General features: G+C 40.0%; 1 protein-coding gene across 2 annotated transcripts in view; it reads right to left on the bottom strand.

Moving 5' to 3' along the window:
* LOC118565024 (fibroblast growth factor receptor 2-like) overlaps positions 1-20,112 on the bottom strand; it is a 56,149-nt gene extending 36,037 nt beyond the window's left edge. The window contains exons 1-4 of one of the 2 annotated variants that reach the window (XM_036144554.1): positions 19,847-20,112; positions 17,996-18,151; positions 14,067-14,239; positions 8,738-8,861 (exon numbers count right to left, since the gene is read on the bottom strand). In XM_036144554.1, the coding sequence (XP_036000447.1) occupies positions 8,738-8,861; positions 14,067-14,239; positions 17,996-18,083 (385 nt within the window). In that variant the 5' untranslated portion in view covers positions 18,084-18,151; positions 19,847-20,112. The remainder of the gene's footprint in view (positions 1-8,737; positions 8,862-14,066; positions 14,240-17,995; positions 18,152-19,846) is intronic. The other variant, XM_036144555.1, reaches the window with a different exon arrangement.
* Positions 20,113-22,350: the final 2,238 nt, after the last annotated feature.

The following is a 22,350-nucleotide window of genomic DNA, read 5'->3' on the forward strand; positions in this document are numbered from 1 at the left end:
GTCTGTTTAATCTCCATACACAACATTTATGCTCTGATTGTCACTCATCTCCAGAAATTCTGTCTGCTGCAACAAAAACTTCACTTTCCTGAGTCCATTCCAGCTGTCCGCTTTATTCTTATAATATATATATTTTTTCTTGATAGGCCCACATGAATGGATCAAAAGGAACAGACCCTAGATGTATAAATAATCACAGAATAAAGTTAAGACTATGGGGGAAAGTAGTTGTGAGAACTTGCTGGTATTATTACACTCTCTTTTTTAAGAATGGAGAACTGCTTTTTTATTTTATTTTATTTCATTAAAGAGTCCCACTCATGCAGAGTGCCTCAAGGCTCCATTCTTGGCCTCTTCCTCTGCTCTCTTTACCCCGTCCCTTTGGAGTCAGTCAGCGGAGGAGCAGTGGGTGAGAGCGTTGAGGCATAGAAACACAGCACATATAGTTCAGAAACAATTTGGAATGAATAAAAAAGAAACTCATTGTCAAGTTAAAACAGCAATTGGTGTATTTGTGTGAGTGCAATACCATCTCCACCCAGCTGGCACGTGGCCTACAGGAAATCAAGCACACCCGTCTCTCACTCAGGCCTTCAAGAGCCTATAAGTCTACTCAGCACACCTGTGTTGAAAGAACCTCTACAAACAAAGACCTCATCTTCAAGCTCCTGCAGAAATACCACTGGTAGGAACTGAACTTTAAACCTGTATTCGGAGGACTTAGCTGGCTTTACAAAAATGGGAAAGTAGTTTATTTTGTTTATTTTCTTGATGACTTAAAAGTAATTTGTGATTTGTTTGTTTGTAGGTTTTCAACCTGCTTGGGTGTCATGTATTGAAAAGTACAAGGATTTAAAGAAAAAAAAGAGAAAAGAGAAATAAAATGAAAAGATGACACTGAGAAGAGTTGGTCCTGGATTTCTTTGATGGGAGCAAGCCCTTGTCAAGTTTGGGCAGAAGCTAAGGTGATTTGTAGAGGCCAGAAAACTTGACACTCATAAACAGACTAAGTGGTGTTTTAGACTGCATCTGGTTAGTAGATCTGTTTTCTGATCCAACGTGCAGCCATTACTCAACTGAATTGACTGAGTGAAGGCTTTATCTGGCAGCTGCTCACCCCCCTTTACCTCCTGCGTAACACAGTACCGGTAAGGCTTACTTTCACCACTGGTTAAGACCAAAATTATTTATAACTCTGATCGCTGTTCCTGCTCCTCTGTTAACCCAAACAGCCGCAGGAATAATTACTGATGGTTACAAGCGGTAAAAGAAGCTGAAACAGCTCCACAGAAGAAGTTTAGACCGAGCTCTGAATGGACAGTGTGTAATGATTCAGAATGAGGACCCAGTATTCAGCCAGACACTTAGGTAGAGATTAACAGTATTTATTTGAAGTGATGAGGAGGTGGATCCGGCAGGCAAAAAACAATCCAGGCTGGGTACAGAGCAGAACATCCAAGCAAAAAACTAACAGGAACTGGGCAGAGTCAAAAAAGCAAACAGGTCAGATACAAAAAATACAGAATGCTGGAGAGCTCTTACCGAGGGGCTGGAGAACGGGTGAGTAAACATGTGCGGCATGAGAAATGACGTTCTGGCAGGGAAGCAGCAAAAGAGACAGACTTAAAAAGGCAGGAGAACAAAGGAGAGAGGGAGAGCCAATTAAAGAGAACAGGTGGAAGTAATCACAAGGAGAAGGAGTGGCTGAAAGACTGACAGGAATAGTGGCAGGGAACAAGACAGAACTGAACTGAAAGCTTGCAGAACCCTGACAGAATAATATAAAACAAAGACCAAAATCAAACCCAAACTATTCCATAATTCAAAACTAAGACAGAACCTAAAATCATGACACAGTGCTGTAAACGGATCATCCGCGGGCCATATTGTCCATCGTTATTCTTATCAATGAGAAATGTCATGTGTGACGTGTAAAGTCAGGGAAATGCGTGTGTCACACGGTCATTGCATGAGAGTTGAGAGCTCTGTACATACTTCTCAATGACTCCCTGTTTTGCTCCCTAAAGGGTCTTTTCTTGTTTAACAGTTCTTTAGCTCTCTGGTGATCCAGGGTTTGTTATTAGAGAAGCATCTCAACACTTTGGTGGGGATGATGTTGTCAACACAGAAGTTCTAATTAGTCAGTCACACACTCAGGTATGAATGGGTTCCAGAGTGAAAGGGTTCAAAAACATCCGTTCCGTTGTCATGTAAACAGTAAAAAAATAATCAAATCTATCAATTCCCAGTCTGTTGTATATATTGGTTTAATGTGTATAAGTAAACTTGTTTGGTCAATGTACACATTTTATATTGTGAACTATTGCTCATATTCATAAGATAACAGCTCATAATGCTAATTACGTTCTTGTGCTGCTGGAATACCTAAGTAGCAGTAAATACTACCCTAACTACCCAACACAGATTGACGCGGTTGAGTGGACGCTGGCGCGGCCCACAGTCACTGGTCTCTGCTACCTGTTTTTAAGTTATTTTTAACGTTTTTACGGATCACTGGGCCGTGTATTTACACTCAAGTGAGAGTAAAAGCACTTGCCTTCGCTTCAATAGTCCTGACTACGGCTGCCATCCCGATATTTTGTGTCTGAGTAACCTGATTCTACACCTGTCTTGCCGACTCTACGCCGTTGCTGCTGTTGGTTAACCACCCGCTGCCGTTCATAATGTCGGCCTCCAAGTTTTACATCTGGTGTATCCTCCTCTGGACTGTCCTTTCCACTCTACATCAACGTGGGGCACGTTTATCGCAGTATACAGGGGCTGATCTCCTCCTGCTCCGCGGGCTTCTGTCTGCGCCTCCATACTACTCACCCACCTGACCACTCTCTCTCCTAATGTCATTCTCCTAGGTAATTTAATATTCATATGGACAGTATAAAACTTTCACTCACCAGAGACTTTACCTCCTGCCTTGATAGTTCTGGATTTCATCAGTATGTTGATTTCCCCACCCACATAAAAGGAGATTCGCTTGATTTGGTTTAATCCCCTCCATCTGTTCTGCTGATGATGTTCATTATTTCTGATCACTTTCTTCTGTCCTTCAATGTCTCCCTGTCTCTTTTCATAATCAAGCCAGTCCGCCAGATTTCTTTTTGCAAAATTAAGAACATAAACACAGACATTTTATCCTTCCACATTGACAATATCTCAATCCCTGCTCTTTCCTCTCCGGACCACCTTGTCTTGTCACCCACTACAATTCTGTACTGTCCAACATTCTCAACTCCCTTGCACCTCTCAAAACCCGGTCTGTGTCCTTTTCCCACTCTGCCCCTTGGTTTACTCTTGAGCTCCGGCTTATGAAAGCCAAATGGCCAAATGGCCTCCATAACAAAACTGGTCTCTCCATGCACAAAGAAATGCATAAAACTCATCTTCTTCACTATTCCGACTCAATAGCCATAACTAAATCAAACTACTATTCTGATCTTATCTGCTCCAATGATGGCAACTCTCAGTCTCTCTTCTCAATAATGCACAAGATTTTTTACCCCCTGATTCCCTGCCTTCTCACATGTATTCAAGTCAGACTTGTAATTCATCAATAATCTTTTTTAATAAAAGAATCAGCTCCATTTACCAGCAACTACATATAACCCAGGAGATCACAAAAGATCTCATCATAGCTGCTGATTCTGGACTCTGTTAAGAAAATATCTTAGTCAAGCAGAGTGATGTCTGTCTGTTCCTGCTCCAGCGTAAGATAAACATGGAGTTTTATTGCCCCCGGGGGGTGTGGTCAGAAGGACAGGGGGTCAGTCATCCTCCCCCTGAGCGAGTAGGAGGAGTTATAAAGTTGATAAAAAGGAATGTCTTGGTAAAACTTACTTCAGACAGACTTCGCAACCGCGCGGTGAAATCATCTTGATTGGTAATGTAAACTCTGTCTCCATATTTAATTTCTATGAATTAAATATGCATATTAAACTGTTCTACCTCTTGATTAATGTTTTCTCACTTGCGGCCAAATCTGGAACCGGGATAAGATGGGTTTTCAATAGACATGTAACAGCAGGCCGGTAAACCCAATCTTTAACAACTCCTATCCATCTTCATCCTCCTCTATCTTAGTGCAGCCTTTGATACCATTTCTCACTCCATTCTCCACAACAGATTATCCCCTCTTGACTGGGTGCTCTTATCTCTCTGACCGCACTCAGTTTATTCAACTCAAATCTTTCACATCTCACCCTTCCCCTGTCACTACTGGTGTCCCTCAAGGCTCAGTTCTTGGCCCCCTCCTTTTCATCACCTGCCTCCTTCCCCTTGGAAGTATTTTTTGCAAATTCAACATTCATTTTCATTGTTACTTGGATGACACCGAGCTTGATTTATCCAGCAAACCCACTTCCTCACTCCACACCGCCCCCCTGTCCCTTACTGCCTACTTGAAATTAAAGACTGGTTCACCTCAAACTTCCTTAAACTAAACACTGATAAAACCGAACTCCTCCACGTCGCCACCAAATCTACCCTATCCAAAATCAATAGTTTCTCACTACCCATTGACAACTCCTTGGTCTCCCCCTCCCCTCAGGTCAAGAGTCTGGGTGGCATCCTCGACTCCTCCCTTTCCTTTCAGTCAGACATAAATAACATTAGCCGGTCTGCATACTTCCACCTACGCAACATAAACCGCCTCCGTTCCTCCCTTACCACGCACACTGCCTCTGTCCTTATCCACAGCCTCATCACCTCCCGTCTTGATTATTGTAATTCTCTTCTTTTCGGTCTCCCTCATAAATCCCTCCATAAACTCCTACTTCTTCAGAACTCAGCAGCTCGTGTCATTACCAGAACCCCCTCTTTTCATCATATTTCCCCTGTCCTTCAGCAACTCCATTGGCTCCCAGTTTAGTTTAGAATACAATTTTAAATCCTTCTGTATACTTTCAAAGCCATCCATAACCTTGCTCCTCCATATCTATCAGACCACCTTCACATCACCACCTCCTCCCGCTCCCTCAGATCCTCCTCCATCCACTTCATTGTACCCCCAGCTCGACTCGTCACCATGGGGAGCAGAGCCTTCAGCCGCTCTGCTCCCCAGCTCTGGAACTCACTCCCACCTGACCTCCGCAGAATTGACTCTCTCCCCTTACTCAAAACCAGACTCAAAACCCACCTGTTCCAGCTCGCTTATTTGTAAATACACTGCTCTTGTCCCTCTTCATAACTGTTTTTATGTTCCTGTATTTGTATTTTTGTATTTTAATTTTTATTGTCTATAAAGTGACAATAAAGAGTGTCAAGAAAGGCGCTGTTAAATAAAATTATTTAAATATTAATAACTCATGATATCTACTGTCATGATGTGTTGAGATGACCCGAACACACACACACCACACACGGAGGTTCGTTTTGTGAGTTTATTGAAGGACGAAGTGCTGTGGAGGAAGGTAACGAGAGTCTTTACCGGGCTGGAGCAGGTGGATGATGAGTGCAGGATCAGGCCGACAGGAGGGAGCTGAAGGACCGCAGGTGAGCCCAAGGCTGGCAGGTGAGCTTCGGGAAGGAACCCGAGCGGAGCTTGGCTAGAAAGTTTCGGTACGGGACCCGAGCAGAGCCCGGAGGGGAATCCGTGAGAGCCAAGGGAGGAGTGCGGCCAGGAGAAGTAAAGTCTTTCATCACAGGAAGGCGAGAGTCCTTCTGACGAGGGAGGATGAGAGACAAACCGGCGGGGAAGAGGAGACTGAGGTGAGCTTTTATAGTAAGGCTTCCAGGTGGATTGAGTCCAGGATGATTGATAACAGGTGTAGGTGATTAAGGGAGAGTGGAATTAGGCCTGGATGGAAGAAGGAAGGTGCTGGAAAATGCTCAGGGTGCAGCAGGCAAAAACTGCACATCTACAGTATGTCAAATTATTAGGTAACGAGAAAGCAAACACACAAAGTCATAACATGATCAACATTCTGTAGATGTTAGGCTCAGAACAGGAGGACCCAGTATTCGAGGCAGACAAACAGTTAGGGTTTAACAGTTTATTAAGATCAGACACGGAGCGGGAGGCGTCAGCGTCTACAGCGGGAGCCTCTGCAGGAGGAGACAACAGGTTAGAGACCACGTTTATCTGAAAGTGCTTGCACACAAACGTGTCGGTCACTAACCTGGTCTTAATGTCCAGTTCAGATCCAGTAGCAAAGGTAGATCCCAGCTGGCGAGTCACCAATCCGGCGCGGTGGTTGCCGCTCAGAGAGTCCCAGAGGCAGGTGAATCGGAGGTCAGAGGACATGCAGGAGATCAGAACCGTGAGGGCGAACGTGAGCAGGATGAGCCGTAGAGCGAAACCAAAGACGAAGTCGGGGACGTAGTCGATGGACGGAGCCAGGTGATCAGAGAGCCAGTGAGGTGCCGAAGGACAATCAAGGACGGAGACGGGTCACAGTTCCAGGTTCGATACACAGATCAGCAGACATGATTTGGTAGTCAGGAAACTAATCCGGTCGATACACAGTGGGCAGAGATCAGGCAGGTAGTCAGGTCAGACAGAAGTCAGAACACAGATCAAGCAAATCAGAATCAGACGGGAACAGGCAGGCTCAGAAGTCGAGAGGCAGATAGGTCGGGATCAGGTAATCAGAACAAACGCTGGAATAAGTCTCACAAGAGCTCAAAATAATCTGGCACTGATGTCTGGTTTGAAAGCTGGTAATATACTAGTGGGAGCAGGTGGAACAGGTCTGAGGTGATGAGGAATGGGCGGAGCTAAGCTGGTGTGTAACAAGAGTAATCAAACCAGGCATCAGTGCCGAGATCATGACAGTAGAGCTTTACTCTCACACAAAAAAATTTTGTCCATTATTTCTTCACAAAATCTCTACGCCGTCAGGGTTGTGAAGCATAAATTTAAACAGTTTCAAGATCGATTCCCTTTCGTTCTCTTCCAGTTCTTCCTTGCACAACCTCCCATATTGTGAAGCAGCGACTGCCTTTGGTTCCTCCCCCATGACAGAACATCAGGCAGGTCCACTAACAGAGAACAGTGTTTTGTTGGCCTCAACCCACTCTGCTGCATTTCCCAACTGTGAAAAATGCTGTCTTCAACCAAGTCCTATGGAAAGAACAGGAAGAAAGATGTCTGTACCATAGCTTATAGATAACCAAAATGATCAGTTGTAATATTTAAAAAAAAAACACAAGCCCCAAAAGGGCAATGATGGGATCTTTTCTCTCTAATAGGTCTAGCTAGACCTTTTAGAGAGCTCAACAAATGTTAATTTTGAAAATAAGTACACCTGACAGTTTTTATTTGCATTCCATAACACATATCAGCCATAAAGCTTTGTAAGGAAGAGTCTGGGACATTCAAAGTGCTTTTGGTTTCACCATGGGTTCTTATGGGATAAGAAATTTAATACGTTATGTTATGATGAAGAAAATACATCCTGACATAGAAAACCTAAAGCCAAGAAATGTATGAGATGTACGTAACAGAGATGTTTTCAGCTCTGTGATTATGCCCCACTAATGCATGGAGGGTTCACAAAAATATTTCATAACGTTACATACAAAGAAATCTGAACAGTTACTTTACGTTATGCACTAAAAAGTTAAGAATCCTTGGGGGTTGATGCTAACCATTGGTCAAAGTAAACTTTGAGCCCACTTAGCTTTAAAATGACAACCCAAACCAACAAGTAACATGTAATAATAAAAATCTGAAACTCACCGCTACTTGGAGAATAAGTCCACTCGTCGTCTTCTTTTCGTTCTTATTCTCTCTCTCGCTCTCACTCACTCACACAGTCACACACACACACACACACACACACACACACACACACACACACTGTCATCACCACCTTCCCACCCCCTCAAAAAAACATCCTCACTTCTGGGCCTGACAGTGGAGGTCTGCAGTCAGGTCCTATCTTAATAGACACGGCAATAATCAGCTCCTCTCGGAAGGGGAGGGTCGGGGGGATAATCGGGCCAAAAATCCTGTCGTGTGAACCAGCCTTAAGACAGTAATCAGTAGAACTTTTTTTTTTTTCCCTCTTCTTTAATAGTCAGCATATATCCACATGCTATGAAGGATATAGTTACTGTACATGACACGAAGAGCAACAGGTTGGATAAAGAAATTTCAAATGTTTGTGCTTGTGGCTTTAGCGTCTTCTGTTTTTTTTTTTGGTGTTTTTTCTCTTTTCTTTTTTCCCACAGCATTAATGCACACTGGCATTAAGTTCTACTGAACTTAATGCCTGTGTGCATTAAGTTCAGTAGAATTTAATGCACACAGGCACAACAATATGGCTGCCAACTATTTAAAAAAACACAGAAGAAGAAAATAAACTGCAGGTAGCGGTAATGCACTACTAAAAGATTCAGAGACGCTTCATCAGCACAAGGGTTGTGACAGGAGAGAGGCTCCCTGCTGTAAAGCCTTCATTCAGAACCCGTCACAGCCGCACTGGGTTAGGGGTTAGAAAACAGAGCCACTAGCAATAACCAGCCTAAAGCATGAGTTAATGTGTTTTTTGTTTTTGTTAGTCTTTACATTTTTAATGTTTCAATTTTAATGTTTTCAAAAGTCCCTTTTTACATTGTAAAAAAATGAAAGCAAGGTGTTGTTCATGATTACACCATTCTAACATTTAAAAAGATAATTTTTTTTATTGTTTTGTACACTTAAAAAATGTTGAGAATTGTGAACCACCCCTTATAGCCATACGGATTGTTAACAAGTGTTAATCAGAGTTTAAGATATTACCGACTACATCCAGCTGATAGGTATGATTGATGCTGCCATACTGGTTTTCCACCAAGCAGGTGTAGTATCCTCTATCAGAGGGTACTACAGATTTCATGATGATGGTCCACATGTGTTTCCGGAGCTGAAAGATGTGGAAAAGAAACAATCAAGAGAACTGTAAAAGACATATTATATAAAATATACTAATAAAACCTATAGGAGGCCTTAGTTAGGACAGCGGCAAGAGTTAAAAAGTCATCTTATTCTGTCATAAATCCTGCCTGTCAGAGGTGGGTAGAGTAGCCAAATACTTTACTCAAATAAGAGTAAAAAGTAGTCAGCTAAGAAGTTACTCACATAAGAGTAAAAACAAATTCTGTAAGAAGGGTACTCAAGTAACCTTACAGCCTTCTTGAGAAACTAACAACAGATGATTTAATATTTTAAAAGTAAATCTGACAGACATAGATGTATTGATATATGCACGTTCTGGTATTTTAAAGAAAGAATAAATACAAAGAAAAACATAATTGCAAGACAACAAATTCAGGCAGAAGAAACACTTTTATAAATCTTTGTTTTTCGACATTAAACTTGAAAGCAATACTTATAGTGGTTAATATACATACAGTCTGGGTGCGATTTGCCAGGGGGGATTTCCCCCCCCCCCCCCCTGTTTGTGATGACCCCCCTCTGGTCATTCATGTTTTATCCCGGGGGGGATACATTCCTCCCCCCCTCTGGTCTGCATAAGTAATATTATGGATTTTTAAAAATGTATATAAATTAGGGCTGTCAGTTTTAACGCGTTAACTTTGTTAGACCACAACGCCGACATTTTTATTTTGTTGCCGTTAATTGCGTGTCAAAACACACACACCGTTCCCTAATGTTTTTCCCCGCCGTGCTCTCCGCACTGTGTTTCTTTTACCCTCAGCGCTTTCCGTAGTTTCAAGAGTGCTAGAGACTGTTATCAAAACAGACCCGCGCTCACTGTTGCACAGACTGTTTATTTCATGCGACTTTGGGCTTGTTTTATTCTAAAGGCGCTTGTAAATTTGATAAGTCACGGGTTGTGTTTCTTTTTTTGGGCACGTTTCTGAAAGTGAAATCGCTTATTTGGGCTCTAAAATAAGTGACGAAACAGCGGTTATTAAGAGACTTGCTTTCACTAGACGCTTTGAGTGTATCCAGCTGAAATATCCCTCCGCCATAGGAGCCGATGGTAGTAAAGACAGACAGAGCAACTCTGCACGTATTTTCTGCAGTTTACGGTGCAATAACCGGTGATAACTGCTGAAAGTAGATTAGTTGGTGCAGATCGCCATTTTGAGCAGACATTGGTTCTTAAGATAAGTTTTTAACATGCTGATAAAAATGCAGAAACCCAACCCACAAACCGTACTTTAATGCTTAATAATTAGTTTTCTCTGTATTTGACAAACTAAGGCTGAATTACGTTGCCAAACAAAGGACCTGGAGTTACTTAACAGTTGCTAAACAGTCTCATTCGGGGTACTAAGCTCCTGGCCAGTCGCAAGCAAAGTGTAAGACTGGAATGACCTAGAAATTTAAAACCATTTTCCAGGCTTAAACTGTATGAATATGGGTATAAACAGCAAGCAAAAATATTGTTGTTGGTGTGAAAGCTCAGAGAGAGTAAAAACGAACAATAAAACTTATGACTTTATTGAAATGTACATTTTTTATTAATTTATATGCCTAATACCATGTCTATCTTTGTTTAAGAGGCAAAAAGAATATATTGGCATGAAAATAAGTATTTATTTACAAATTTATTTACACGTTGTGTAAACATCAGGGCGTCATGATTAGTCATTTAGCCATTATAGTCCAGAGTTTAACATTTGGCACTAGGATGTTTTCATCCCAATTCTGAAAAGTGCTTGAAAAATAACAAAATAAAAATATTTTTTGTACAAGCATGTATCTTATTAGTGTCATTTATTGCAAAATTGCACATTAAAATGCCCAAACAGGCTATTACACTTTCAGAAATAAAAGAATAAAACGTGTGATTAATTTGCAATTAATCTCGAGTTAACTATTGACATTTTGTGATTAATCGATTCAAATCCAATCGTTTTAATCGTTTGACAGCCCTAATATAAATACATGTCTTGTGTCCTTCACATTTGTTAATTAAATTTTTTGTTGTCTGTTTTTAAAGAGTATTAATGTGTTTTCTGCTCAAAGCGGTTGAAGTAAACTAATACCCACCCCCGAGTCCAGACAGTGGATGGTGCAATCTAACCTACTGGATCTAGCTATCTACCTGAAAGAGCAGCTGCTAGCTAACCAAGTAATGAATGAGAACGTGTGGCAGCATGAACGTCAACATATGAGAAGTATTTTGTCATATTTCGGCCCGAAAAATCAACAGAAAAGGTAAAGAGAAGATGACGGGACAAACAGCCATGGTAATGTTGCAGGACAAACTTTTTGTGGATGATGAAGATTTGCAGGCAGCGTCACAAGACAAGAAGCAGCAGCAGCAGCCGATTTCTCCACCTTCCCGCCCAGGACAGGTTACATGCTGTCTCGAGCCAGACAGCAAGCAGGCCACATAACCTTGTTGTTATGTTCATTTGTAAAACACTTGAAATGATCCCCCCCTGTTTTTTTTTGCAAATCGCACACTGCATACAGTACATTAGAATAGTCCAAAGTAGGAGAGACCGGGGCTAGTTGTCACACGGGTAAGTTGTCATATTGCAATTATCTTCTCCATCAGAGGGTGCAACCAAAAAGTGGAACACTAGTTTTCTTCCTTTGCATGGTCAGGTCTCACGGACTGAGTGAGAAGAGGACAAGACATTGTAAGCTGAGCTGAGCACCAATTGACCATTTTCCACTACCCAAAGTAAAAAATATTAACTCTATATTTTTTAAAATAACCTTCATTCAGATAAAAATTCTAGCAGTTATACATATGGACTTATTAAAGTAGATATTAAGGCACCCAGTCATACTTCAGTCATTGTTTTGATTTAGCCTAACATTAAGATAGAGCTAGCATTAGCAAACATGGTCATTTGGGGCAACTTGTCACAGTCATTTAGGGGTAAGTTGTCACATGTAACTTACACCAAAATGACAATTTTCAAAAATAATTTAATATATTAATTTACTACTTTTCATAAGTAGTAAAAGTAAGTTATTGTCATTTTTTCACTTAATATTAAAAAATAACAACAAAATAAATTTAGCCCTTATTCTATTGGTTGCAAAATCCTGTGTGACATCTTACCCTTTGGAAGGGCAACTTGTCACATGGTGACAATCTCAATTAGATCGCTTATAACTCTGCACAGAAATAAGATATGAAAAATACCCGAATACAAAATATATACCTGAGACTTTGCTCTTTCATCTGGTACATATGTCTTTTATATATGGTGTTTAGATTCCAATATTTGTGTATGAGTGTAAAAAGTGTGACAACTAGCCCCGGTCTGCCCTACTTCAAATGTCCACTGTTTAATATCCGTTCATTTGACCTTCAATTGGCTTAATGAGCTCACTAGATAGATTCTAAAAGTACATTTTGTTCAAAAATTTACTCCAGTAAATGTAAATGAGTAAATGTAACTAGTTACTACGCACCTCTGCTGACTGTTTAAGTTATTTTTTGGGCTGGCTAGCAGCCAGCTTTTAGATGTTTCCCTGATACTATTATCTGCTCATCTCCACTCCATTAATTGGAATGATGGGACTTGGACTCTGCCTTCACCCCTGATTCCTCCTCTAGTGCCACCTGTTAGCTCATCTTTAAATGCCCACCTTCCACAGCCATTCTCTGCCAGACTATTTAAAAACTGAACGGTGAGTACATATCCAGCATTCTTTTCCTGCAAAGCCTGTTTTCTGACCAAGTTTATACCTCCTGGATTTCCTGTTGTTGCCGTGCTCTCATGAGAAACCTCATTGGCTCTCTGATTTCCTGGACACAACCTGGACTGTTTCATGAACCTGATTCAAGCCAAGCACTTTGGCTCTGTTAGCCATCTCCTCTCCTGCCTGCCTTCCATGTAGGACCCTCGTCTGTCTCACAGATCGCAGCTTAGTCTACCCATTACCTTCTGCTGTGTTCTGCCTGCCATCTATACAGCTTTCTGGTCTTTTTGCCTGTCTGTTTTATTTATTAATAAATATTTTAGTGCAACACTATGTCCACCTCGATTACCAGGTTTCCTGTCTGTAATGAACTGATACACAGGGAAACCTGCCTCCCCTGCCTCCACTCCTCAGTTTAGCTGTAAAGTCATTGGCGGCGATGTGGCTAATAACAACACAGGTTATAGTGGAGCCAGACTGAAGCTGACGATTAGAGCAGAAAAAAGTAAGATCCTGTAGCAACCTACCCTGCTGCTGTCGTTGATCACTACAGAAAATGGAATGTGAAATTACCAGAAATGCAGAGATTGTATAGGATTGCTGCTTGATATGTACATTGTACTAAAATTTGTCTTTTGCAATGGACATAGATGCGAGTTAAACAGGTGGCCTCGTGCACATTTTTCAACATTAACATATTAATACAACATTATAGTTTTTATGGCCCTAAGAAAAATTTATTTTGGGGGTTGGGGTGGTGCATCATAGGTCCCTGTGATACGGCTAATGCCAGTGGTCTTCATTCCAGTCGTCGAGGTCCGGTGTCCTGGAACATTTAGATGTGTCCCTGATCCAACACACCAGGATTAAATGGCTGAATTCCCTCCTCAGTCAAGTCCTCCAGAGTCCTGCTAGAGACCTCATTATTTCACTATGGTGTCCAGAAGCAGGGACACATATAAAAGTTGCAGACAACGGACCACGAGGACTGGAACTGAAGATACGTACATGGTCTATGCTTTTGTTCTTAACGGCAGTTTTTCTTATATTACTTTCACTTTAAGTAGTTTTGAAACTGGTACTTTAATATTTTTACTTCAGTTAAAAAGGTTGAGTTGATACTTCAACTTCTACAGAAGTGTTTTAAACCATAGTAGCAATACTTCTGAGTAATGAATGTGAATATTTTTGAAATCTCTGTTTACCCAGACGGATGGCTAGAATTGCCCACCTCACCTGGAGGTATAACTATGGCACAGCATTAATTTTTGGGACATTGAGTTTCAGCTTGCATTGTTTCTCAGGTTAGTGGTGAAACTTGCCACTGTTGCTCACCATCAGAAAGCGTTTCTTACTCTAGGTGAGAGGGTTGGGATCCAATATTGAGACATTACAAACATGTCCTCGCTTCTGGTGAGGAAGCTGATGCTGGTTCAGTGGAAACCTGCTTCAGAGAATGTTAAAATAATATTGTTAAAAATATATTAACCTTAAAGCCTCCAGCACGATGGTCTCTTTTAAACTCCTTCCCGTTCTTGTACCATTTCAGATTGGGAGTTGGGTTGCCGCTGGCCTGGCATCGAAACTTCACAGTCTTACGGACTGGGACAGCATGAAGCTTTTTCTCCATTTCCTCTGGATGAGTCCATTGTGGGGCCATTGCTAATTATTACAAAAAGAGGCAAACAAATTACATGTTCTAATAAAATATTTCCATTTTCACAGCAATAAATCAGACTGGATGGGAACATTTTGAACATAAAAAAAGTCCCACTACATGTAAAAGAAGATTTTTGAATGAACTGGGGGACAGAAATGTATGTACACAAATCATCATCAGAGCACCCCTTAGCTATAATTAAAGAAATATTTGAAACACTATAATATTTCCTAAAACCTTCCAGGTGAGATGTTTTACTCCTTAAAACAAGTAGGATGATAGTACTTTGAGATTATCTAAAATATTTACTCAGAGCCTTAAAGCCCTGGACAGTTTAGACTGTTGAGCTATTCTACAGACTTTTTTATCCCGTCTACATCAGGCGTGACCCCTCCAATCATCAAGAGTTGCTGTCCTGCGTGTTTGTAATCTACCCCTGGTGTAACACGTCAGAATCAAATGAAAGCTTCATTGCGAGGCACCAGCCGAACTTGAGGAGGTAATTTGGTTGAAACACATCTAAAACATGAAGCACTCTGGCTATACTAGACTTGGGGACAATTTTACTTTTAAATAAATTGCAGGAATAAATGTGATTTCATACAATCAAAATGATCAAAAGCAAACATTGCCATTGGATGGAAAGCATTTTTCCATAGAAAATATTGATTTAATTTGGTTTCTCTTGAGACTTGACTGTTAGTATTGTAATAACATCAGTTTGAAGCATCCAGTTCAACTTCATTTTGACAAGAGATTTTGGACCACCTACACTTCCATTAGATTGTTGACTACCCTGTCCCCCTGAACCAACCCAGTAAACTAAAGGATAAAACTGAATAGAAAATATGTCAGTAGAGTGAAGCTGTACTATTTCAACTTCATTGGGAGATAAGAGAGGGAACAAACTCTGGGTCTGTATCCTTCCCATGCCCGGTGGCTGCTGCAGACATAAATCACGTAAAAGCTGTCATTGAGGTAGCAAAGGTCCTCTGATTCAGAGTGACGTTATTTCCCTACTGTGATCCACAGACATGGCTTGCTTATAACTGACTCATAAAGCTAGAAAAAACTCAGAGCAGCCATTACTTTTACTCAGAAGCTCAATTTGTAAAATAAATAAACACTGAATAAAATTACACATTGCATTAGTAGACAGTGGTGTGGAGTTTCAGTATAAAGTGTTCAGTAACTCTCAGTGTCACATTCAGGCAGAAAAAAACTTAAACCCCAAAATATTCCTAGTTCCAGATTTAAAGTTATTTTTATTGAGTCAAGAAGTCGGTAGGAGACAAGGCAGGGATTGTAGGGGCTGCTAGGCAGTGGAGCTGCCCTCAGGCTACAGATGGAAGTCATTAAGCCTGAGATATACTCGGGTGTTGGGAAGTTGCACAACTCTGTCCAGACGCCTGTGACCAAATATAGGGCTGTGGATTTTTACTAAATGTGAACATCGGTGCCGTATTCTCCAGAAACGTAGTACTCAATATAACCAGTGGAAACGCAGTAAACAAGAGAAGAAACAGTTGACGACACACACCCGAAATTACAGTATAGTAATCAATCATGAAGAATAGTTGTTGTATTCATGGCAGCTAAACAGAAATAATTGAAAGATTAAAGACGTAGAAAAAGACGTATGTTCACCGGTTGTGTGTGAAAGATGTCAAGATTGGGGAAAAAGGGATATTTTTTTAGTAAAAGGTGTAAGAAAACATTTTGCTTACTAAATTTAAGCTGGTTGCTTTACATACTGTGGGTTGTCGTTTTTAGACATGGTTTATACTGAAAGTGATGGATAAAAACAGTACGCCAACAGTGGGACCCTTAAGGGAGGTTGTCCTGTAACTGGCGGATTTACCATCTACCATAGTTTAACATTGAAATTAAGCCATTTAGGGATTTATAAACTAACAGAAGTATTTTAAAGTCTATTCTCTGAGATACAGGGAGCCAGTGTAATGACTTTAGAACTGGGGTGATGTGCTCTACTTTCTTAGTTTTAGTGAGGACGCGGGCAGCAGCGTTCTGGATCAGCTGCAGCTGTCTGATCCACTTTTTAGGCAGACCTGTAAAAACACTGTTGCAGTAATCAATTCTACTAAAGATAAATGGATTAGTTTTTCCAGATTCTTCTGAGACATCAGTCCTTTAACCCTGGAAATGTTCTTCAGGTGATAGAAGGCTGACCTTGTAATTGTCTTTAGATGCTTTTGGAGGTTCAGGTCTGAGTCCATCACTACACCCAGATTTCGAGCCTGATCAGTGGTTTCTAGCTGAAGCAGCTGTAGCTGTGTGCTAACTTTTGATCTCTCCTATATTGGTCCAAACATTATTACTTCACTTTTGTTTTTATTCAATTGAAGAAAATTTTGGCACATCCATGCATTGATTTCTTCTAAGCATTTACTCAGTGCTTGAACTGGTCCATAGTCACCTGGTGGCATGGTGATGTAGAGCTGTGTGTCGTCTGCATAGTTATGGTAGCTGATGTTGTTATTTTTTATTATCTGAGCTAGGGGGAGCATGTAGATATTGAAGAGGAGGGGACCCAGGATGGACCCTTGGGGAACCCCACATGTAATTTTTGTCATCTGGGATGTAAAGTTACCTACTGACACAAAAAAGTCCCTGTCCTTTAAGTAGGATTTAAACCAGTTGAGAGCTGTACCAGAGAGGCCGACCCAGTTCTCCAGGCGCTCTAGCAGGATGGAGTGATCAACAGTATTGAATGCTGCACTGAGGTCCAACAGAACCAGCACTGTGTTTCTTCCACAGTCTGTATTTATATGGATGTCATTAAACACCTTGATAAGGGCTGTCTCTGTACTGTGGTGAGCACGGAAGCCTGACTGGAAAACGTCAAAGCGGCTGGTCGTTGTTAAGAAGGTGTTTAATTGTTGAAATACAGCTTTTTCAATAATCTTACTGATAAAGGGGAGGTTTGAGATGGGCCTGTAGTTCTGGACTAGTAGTTTGTCTAAATTGTTCTTTTTCAGCAGTGGTTTGATAATTGCTGTTTTTAGGGACTGGAGGAAAACACCTGACAGAAGGGACGTGTTTATTATCTGAGTCAACTGAGACGCTATGACAGGCAAAACTTTTTTAAAGAAAGCTGTGGGTAGAACATCAAGGCAGCAGGAGGAGGAACTTAGATGCTGAATGATCTCCTCCAAGCTTTTGTAGTTGATTTGGCTGAATTGGGACATTTTGTCAGGGTAAGTTCCAGCTGAATACGGCTTTGATTCTGGAGTTGATATGGATGTACAAACTGATCCTCTAATCTTTAGGATTTTTTCAGTAAAGAAGTTTGCAAATTCATTGCAGGCCCTGGTGGAGTGGAGTTTAGAAGCCACGGACACAGGAGGATTTGTTAACCTGTCGACTGTGGAAAATAAGACACGAGCATTAATAATGTTTTTGTTTATGATCTCAGAGAAGAAAGATTCTCTTGCATGTTTCAGTTGTAAGTTATGTCTGTAAAGTCTCTCTTTATAGATGTCATAGTGAACCTGGAGTCTGTTCTTTCTCCACCTGCGTTCCGCTTTTTGACACTCCCTTTTTTCACTTATAACTGCTGAAGCACTTCTCCAAGGAGATTTTTTCTTCCCGGAAAAAATGTTCCCTTTAACTGGAGCAATGCAGTCAATGATGTCTGAGACTTTAGACTGAAAGTTATTTTCTACCTCATCTACTGAGTTGCAGCACAAAGCTGAAGTAGCAGAGTAATATTGAATAAAAGTTTCCATCTTACATACCTTCTTCTGTGTTAGCAGGCTTGCAATGGGTCCTTAACACTTGGGTGAAGATAGTCAGAAACAGAAGTACACTTGGCCTCGTTAACATCTTGCTGAGGGAGCTACAACTGTTGGCTTTTACTCCACTGGAACTCTGTTCAGATGCCTGGGGCAGCACTATAAAAAATACAAACAAAACACAATGTGTTAATGCTAATATCTACAAGGAAAATAAAAAAGAAGAAAATTATCTAAGAAGAAAGGTATGTACTGCAGTTGTGCTGAAGGACGCCTAACCTTGAGATACAATTCACTCCAGACTAAGACTTACTCCACTATGTCGGGCATGGACCAGGTATTGAGATCCAAACAAAGGCTGTAAACAGCTAAACCAGCTGAATAGGGCACTCAACAATACCCACCCTCCACCTATTGCTGTAAAATGCTAGTCAGCTGACTCAAAAAAGAGCTACAACACATTTCCCAAGGTTACAAATTTGCAAAGAAAAATGTGTAATCCTTACATAAACCATCCATCCATTTTCATACTCGCTTTATCCCTCATGGGGTCGTAAGGGGTTCTGGTGCCTATCCCCAGCATTTTAAATGGGGGCGAGAGGCAGGATACTCTGGACAGGTCCCTTATATAAACCACCAAAACATAAAATAAGATAAGATAAGATAAGATAAGATAGGCTTTATTGCTCTCACAGTGTAGAAATTCACTTGTCACACATCGGCTTAATAAACAAAAGAAGGTGCCAAAAGGAGGAAAAGGTGCATGAGGTATAAGGTATATACAGTGTGTCCACATATATACAGTGTATCAAAAAAAAATTAAAAATAAAAGTACAAGGGAAATAAAGTTAAAAAATAAACCACCAAAACATATTAAGGAAATTACCAAATAAAAAATTTAATTTATCTGGTGAAATAAACATCATTACATCAAAAAGAACATACAGTACAAAGCTATTATGAAAGAGGAATTAAAGCAAATACGTTTTGAAGTGGTAAATGGCATTTTAAAATTGAAGTGTCAATCTTTCATTAAAAACAGTCAAGAGATTTGGTTTGCTCTCCCCACTCTGGTATTCGATAAAGTGGGAGGACGCTGACTTCCCAGATAAAATGTGACTGACATTCCTAAATTACCCATCAACTTATTTACTTTTCACCAACAGGTGCTATTAAAACGGCAAATGACATATAAACAAAATTTCAGTCATAATCCACTTTTACATCACTTGCATTTTGTTTTACCTTGCGGTTTTGAGATTTTATTTAGTATTTTCCCCAAAGCAGATGTGTTTTACATTGTCAAAGCGTATTTATTCTTATCAAATAGACCAAAAATAGACCAGGAGTCTTCCTTGGTCGTGATTGATCCGGCAAGTTTTAGGTCTGAGCGTGTTCACCGAATTGAGCCCGGTCTCCTTTGTCACTCCGTCATTTCTGTTTTGTCAAAGCGCATACAGTGAGTCGTTAATCCACTGTCGTTAGTACCAGAGACCCGTACCAGTACATGGGAAGAAACATACATTATTAAAAAGATTTTAGGTAACGTGTCAGTATGCTGAGCCCTAGGGCATTGTCCTTGTTTGTCGGAGATTCTGAGTTCAACTCCCACACACTGCCACTCTGGGTCCCTGAGCAACAGCCTTAGACATCTGTATCATTTTATTTTGGAAACATTGGTCCTTATTCGGTCTAGTGCTCAACTATTTGGTTGCCTACAGTCTCATCCATCGCTGCTTCATCTGCTCTGGCGCGCACGTTTTCCGTCCAGTTTTTGGCCACTTAATGCATTTCATGATATTCAAACAAAATGAAGCGGAATCAAAGAGCGAGGAACGCAAACTAGCAGCTCACCTTGGTGGCGGGGAGCAGTGAAGCAGCCAGAATCTGTCAGAGGGATAAGCGACAATCCTGATCTGACAATGGAAGCAGAAAAAGTTCCAGAAAAACAATAAAATGCGGCGTATCCAGCTTTAAAATTGCGGATTGTTAACAAAGCTCTGCTCCAAGTCAGAATCGTGTGTCAATATGTGTCTCTCGCTTTTTTTTTCTTTTTGAAACCTCAGTCAGCCAAGTCAGCCCTCACGCGTTTTTTTAGGTCTCTCATACACAACTAGTTAAGGTAGTAACGCCGGAGAGGATCTTTCAAAAATAAAAGCAATAGACTGTGTTTTACATACATCAACTGGACTGGATGTCATTCTTGCTGCTCTGTGTCCTAATTAGAATTTTCAGGTAAATATGGACTTCATTTGTCTCATTTTCAGTCATTTATTTCTCCAAAATCAAAAGAGATGACAACAAACTCTCTTCATATTATGTTAAAAGGTCACTGATACTATTACTCGAATAAATATTTCATAATTGTACTGTAAATTTTTGGAGAAAAGCCAAGTCAAAGCTCCTTATTATCTAAGAATTTAATTTGTCTCATTTTCAGTCATATCTTTTTCAAAAATCTTAAGAGGTAACAACAAACTCTTCTCATTATGTTTACAGGTCACTTATACTATAAATACAATAAATATTTCATAATTTCACTGTAGAGTTTTGGATAAAAACCAAGTCAAAGATCCTTACAATGCCCATTCTGGATGTGTTTGTCTCATTTTCAGTAATTTATTTGTCCTAAATCAGAAGAGGCCACAACAAACTCTCTTCTTACTATGAAATATTGATTCTATTTATACTATAACTGACACTTTAACATAATATGAAGACAGTAATGTGTCACCTTTTATGATTTTGGAGAAATACAAAATCATAAGCTGAAATTTATAAGCAGTAAAATAAATAAGCAGTACAATTATGAAATATTTATTGTGGTTATAGTATCATTGTGAAAGTAATATTTTTTTATAAATATATATTTTGTTAGGATTATGCTTCTCCTTTTCTCTTAATTTCTCTTTTTCGCCTGCAAAGCCACCCTGCTGCTTTATTACCGTAATGCACCATGTAAGCGCGAAGCCAATCTTTACAACAGAACGTGCGTCGGCTGGCCTGTATTTCGAAATATTGGCTCATTTGACCTCAGTGTAATTTTCGTGATGGAGGCAGGCTTTGACCGTAATTTTCGAGGTGGCGGGAAACAGTATTGTTCATGAGCTCCTGAGAAACCCATTTGTTTTCACAAGAAAAAATGTGGTGTAAGATAGTGAGATTAATGTCTGGTGCTGGATATGTATACATCTGGCTGTGGCCATGAAAGTGGTTAGAACACATGATTTCCATTATTTAGATGGGTGAGCGTATATACTAATCGCTATAATGTGTCTAGTTTTCAAATTTGGCCAAATTGTAGACCTAAGTTTGCATGTGAGACACTTAGACTTTCATGTTACCCTTTTCCATTAGATTTTTAAGGTTAACAGTTTTCAGAAATGTGCAAGTAGATATCACCATTTACCCATACAAGACCCTGGTCTACTTTATTCCTGTCAGGAGAGCCTTCAATACTCTCATATATATATATATATATATATATATATATATATATATATATATATATATATATATATATATATATATATATATATATATATATAGGTCCACTCTTTTCTAATAACTTATGGCTGTATTTGTTTTACCATGTTCTCATTTTTCCCAACCAAATCATAGTGCATAAATACACCTGTAAAATAGAGTAGTATTGGCATGTCATAAAATACAGTCTAAGCAACAATCTTGATCTGACACTGGAGGCAGAAAAACTTCCAGAAAAACAACAATAAAAGACGGTGTATCCAGCCTTAAAAGTGCAGCTTGTTAACAAAGTTCTGCTCCAAGTCAGAAACGTGTGTCAATTTGTCTCTGTCTCTTTTTTTCTTTTTGAAACCTCAGTCTTTTAAGTTTGTTAGAGCTTAGAGCGTTTTTTCTAGGTTTCTCATACACCACTAGTTAAGTTAGTAATGCCGTAGAGGGTCTTTCAAAAACAAAAGCAATAGACTGTGTTTTACATACATCAACTTGACTGGGTGTCATTCTTGCTGCTCTATGTCCTAATTAGAATTTTCAGGTAAATATGGACTTCATTTGTCTCATTTTCAGTAATTTATTTCTCCAAAATCAAAAGAGGTGACAACAAACTCTCTTCATATTATATTAAAGGGTCACTTATACTATAAATATTTATAGTATAGTATTGTATAGTATAGTATAGTATACAAAAACAGGAACTGTGTTCCATTAGACAATAGCTCCCCCTACTGTCTCACATTAAGAAAAATAGAACCAGTTACCCACATTCTATACAGCTAAACCAATATACAGTAGTCTACCAGGAGAAACAACAATTTTACCAAGTTATGAAGGAAAGTATGCCACATGTAAAAGTACTCAACCATTAATGCTGCAAT

This window comes from Fundulus heteroclitus, chromosome 12 (assembly GCF_011125445.2).
Source record: "Fundulus heteroclitus isolate FHET01 chromosome 12, MU-UCD_Fhet_4.1, whole genome shotgun sequence".
NCBI classification, from domain to species: Eukaryota; Metazoa; Chordata; class Actinopteri; order Cyprinodontiformes; family Fundulidae; genus Fundulus; species Fundulus heteroclitus.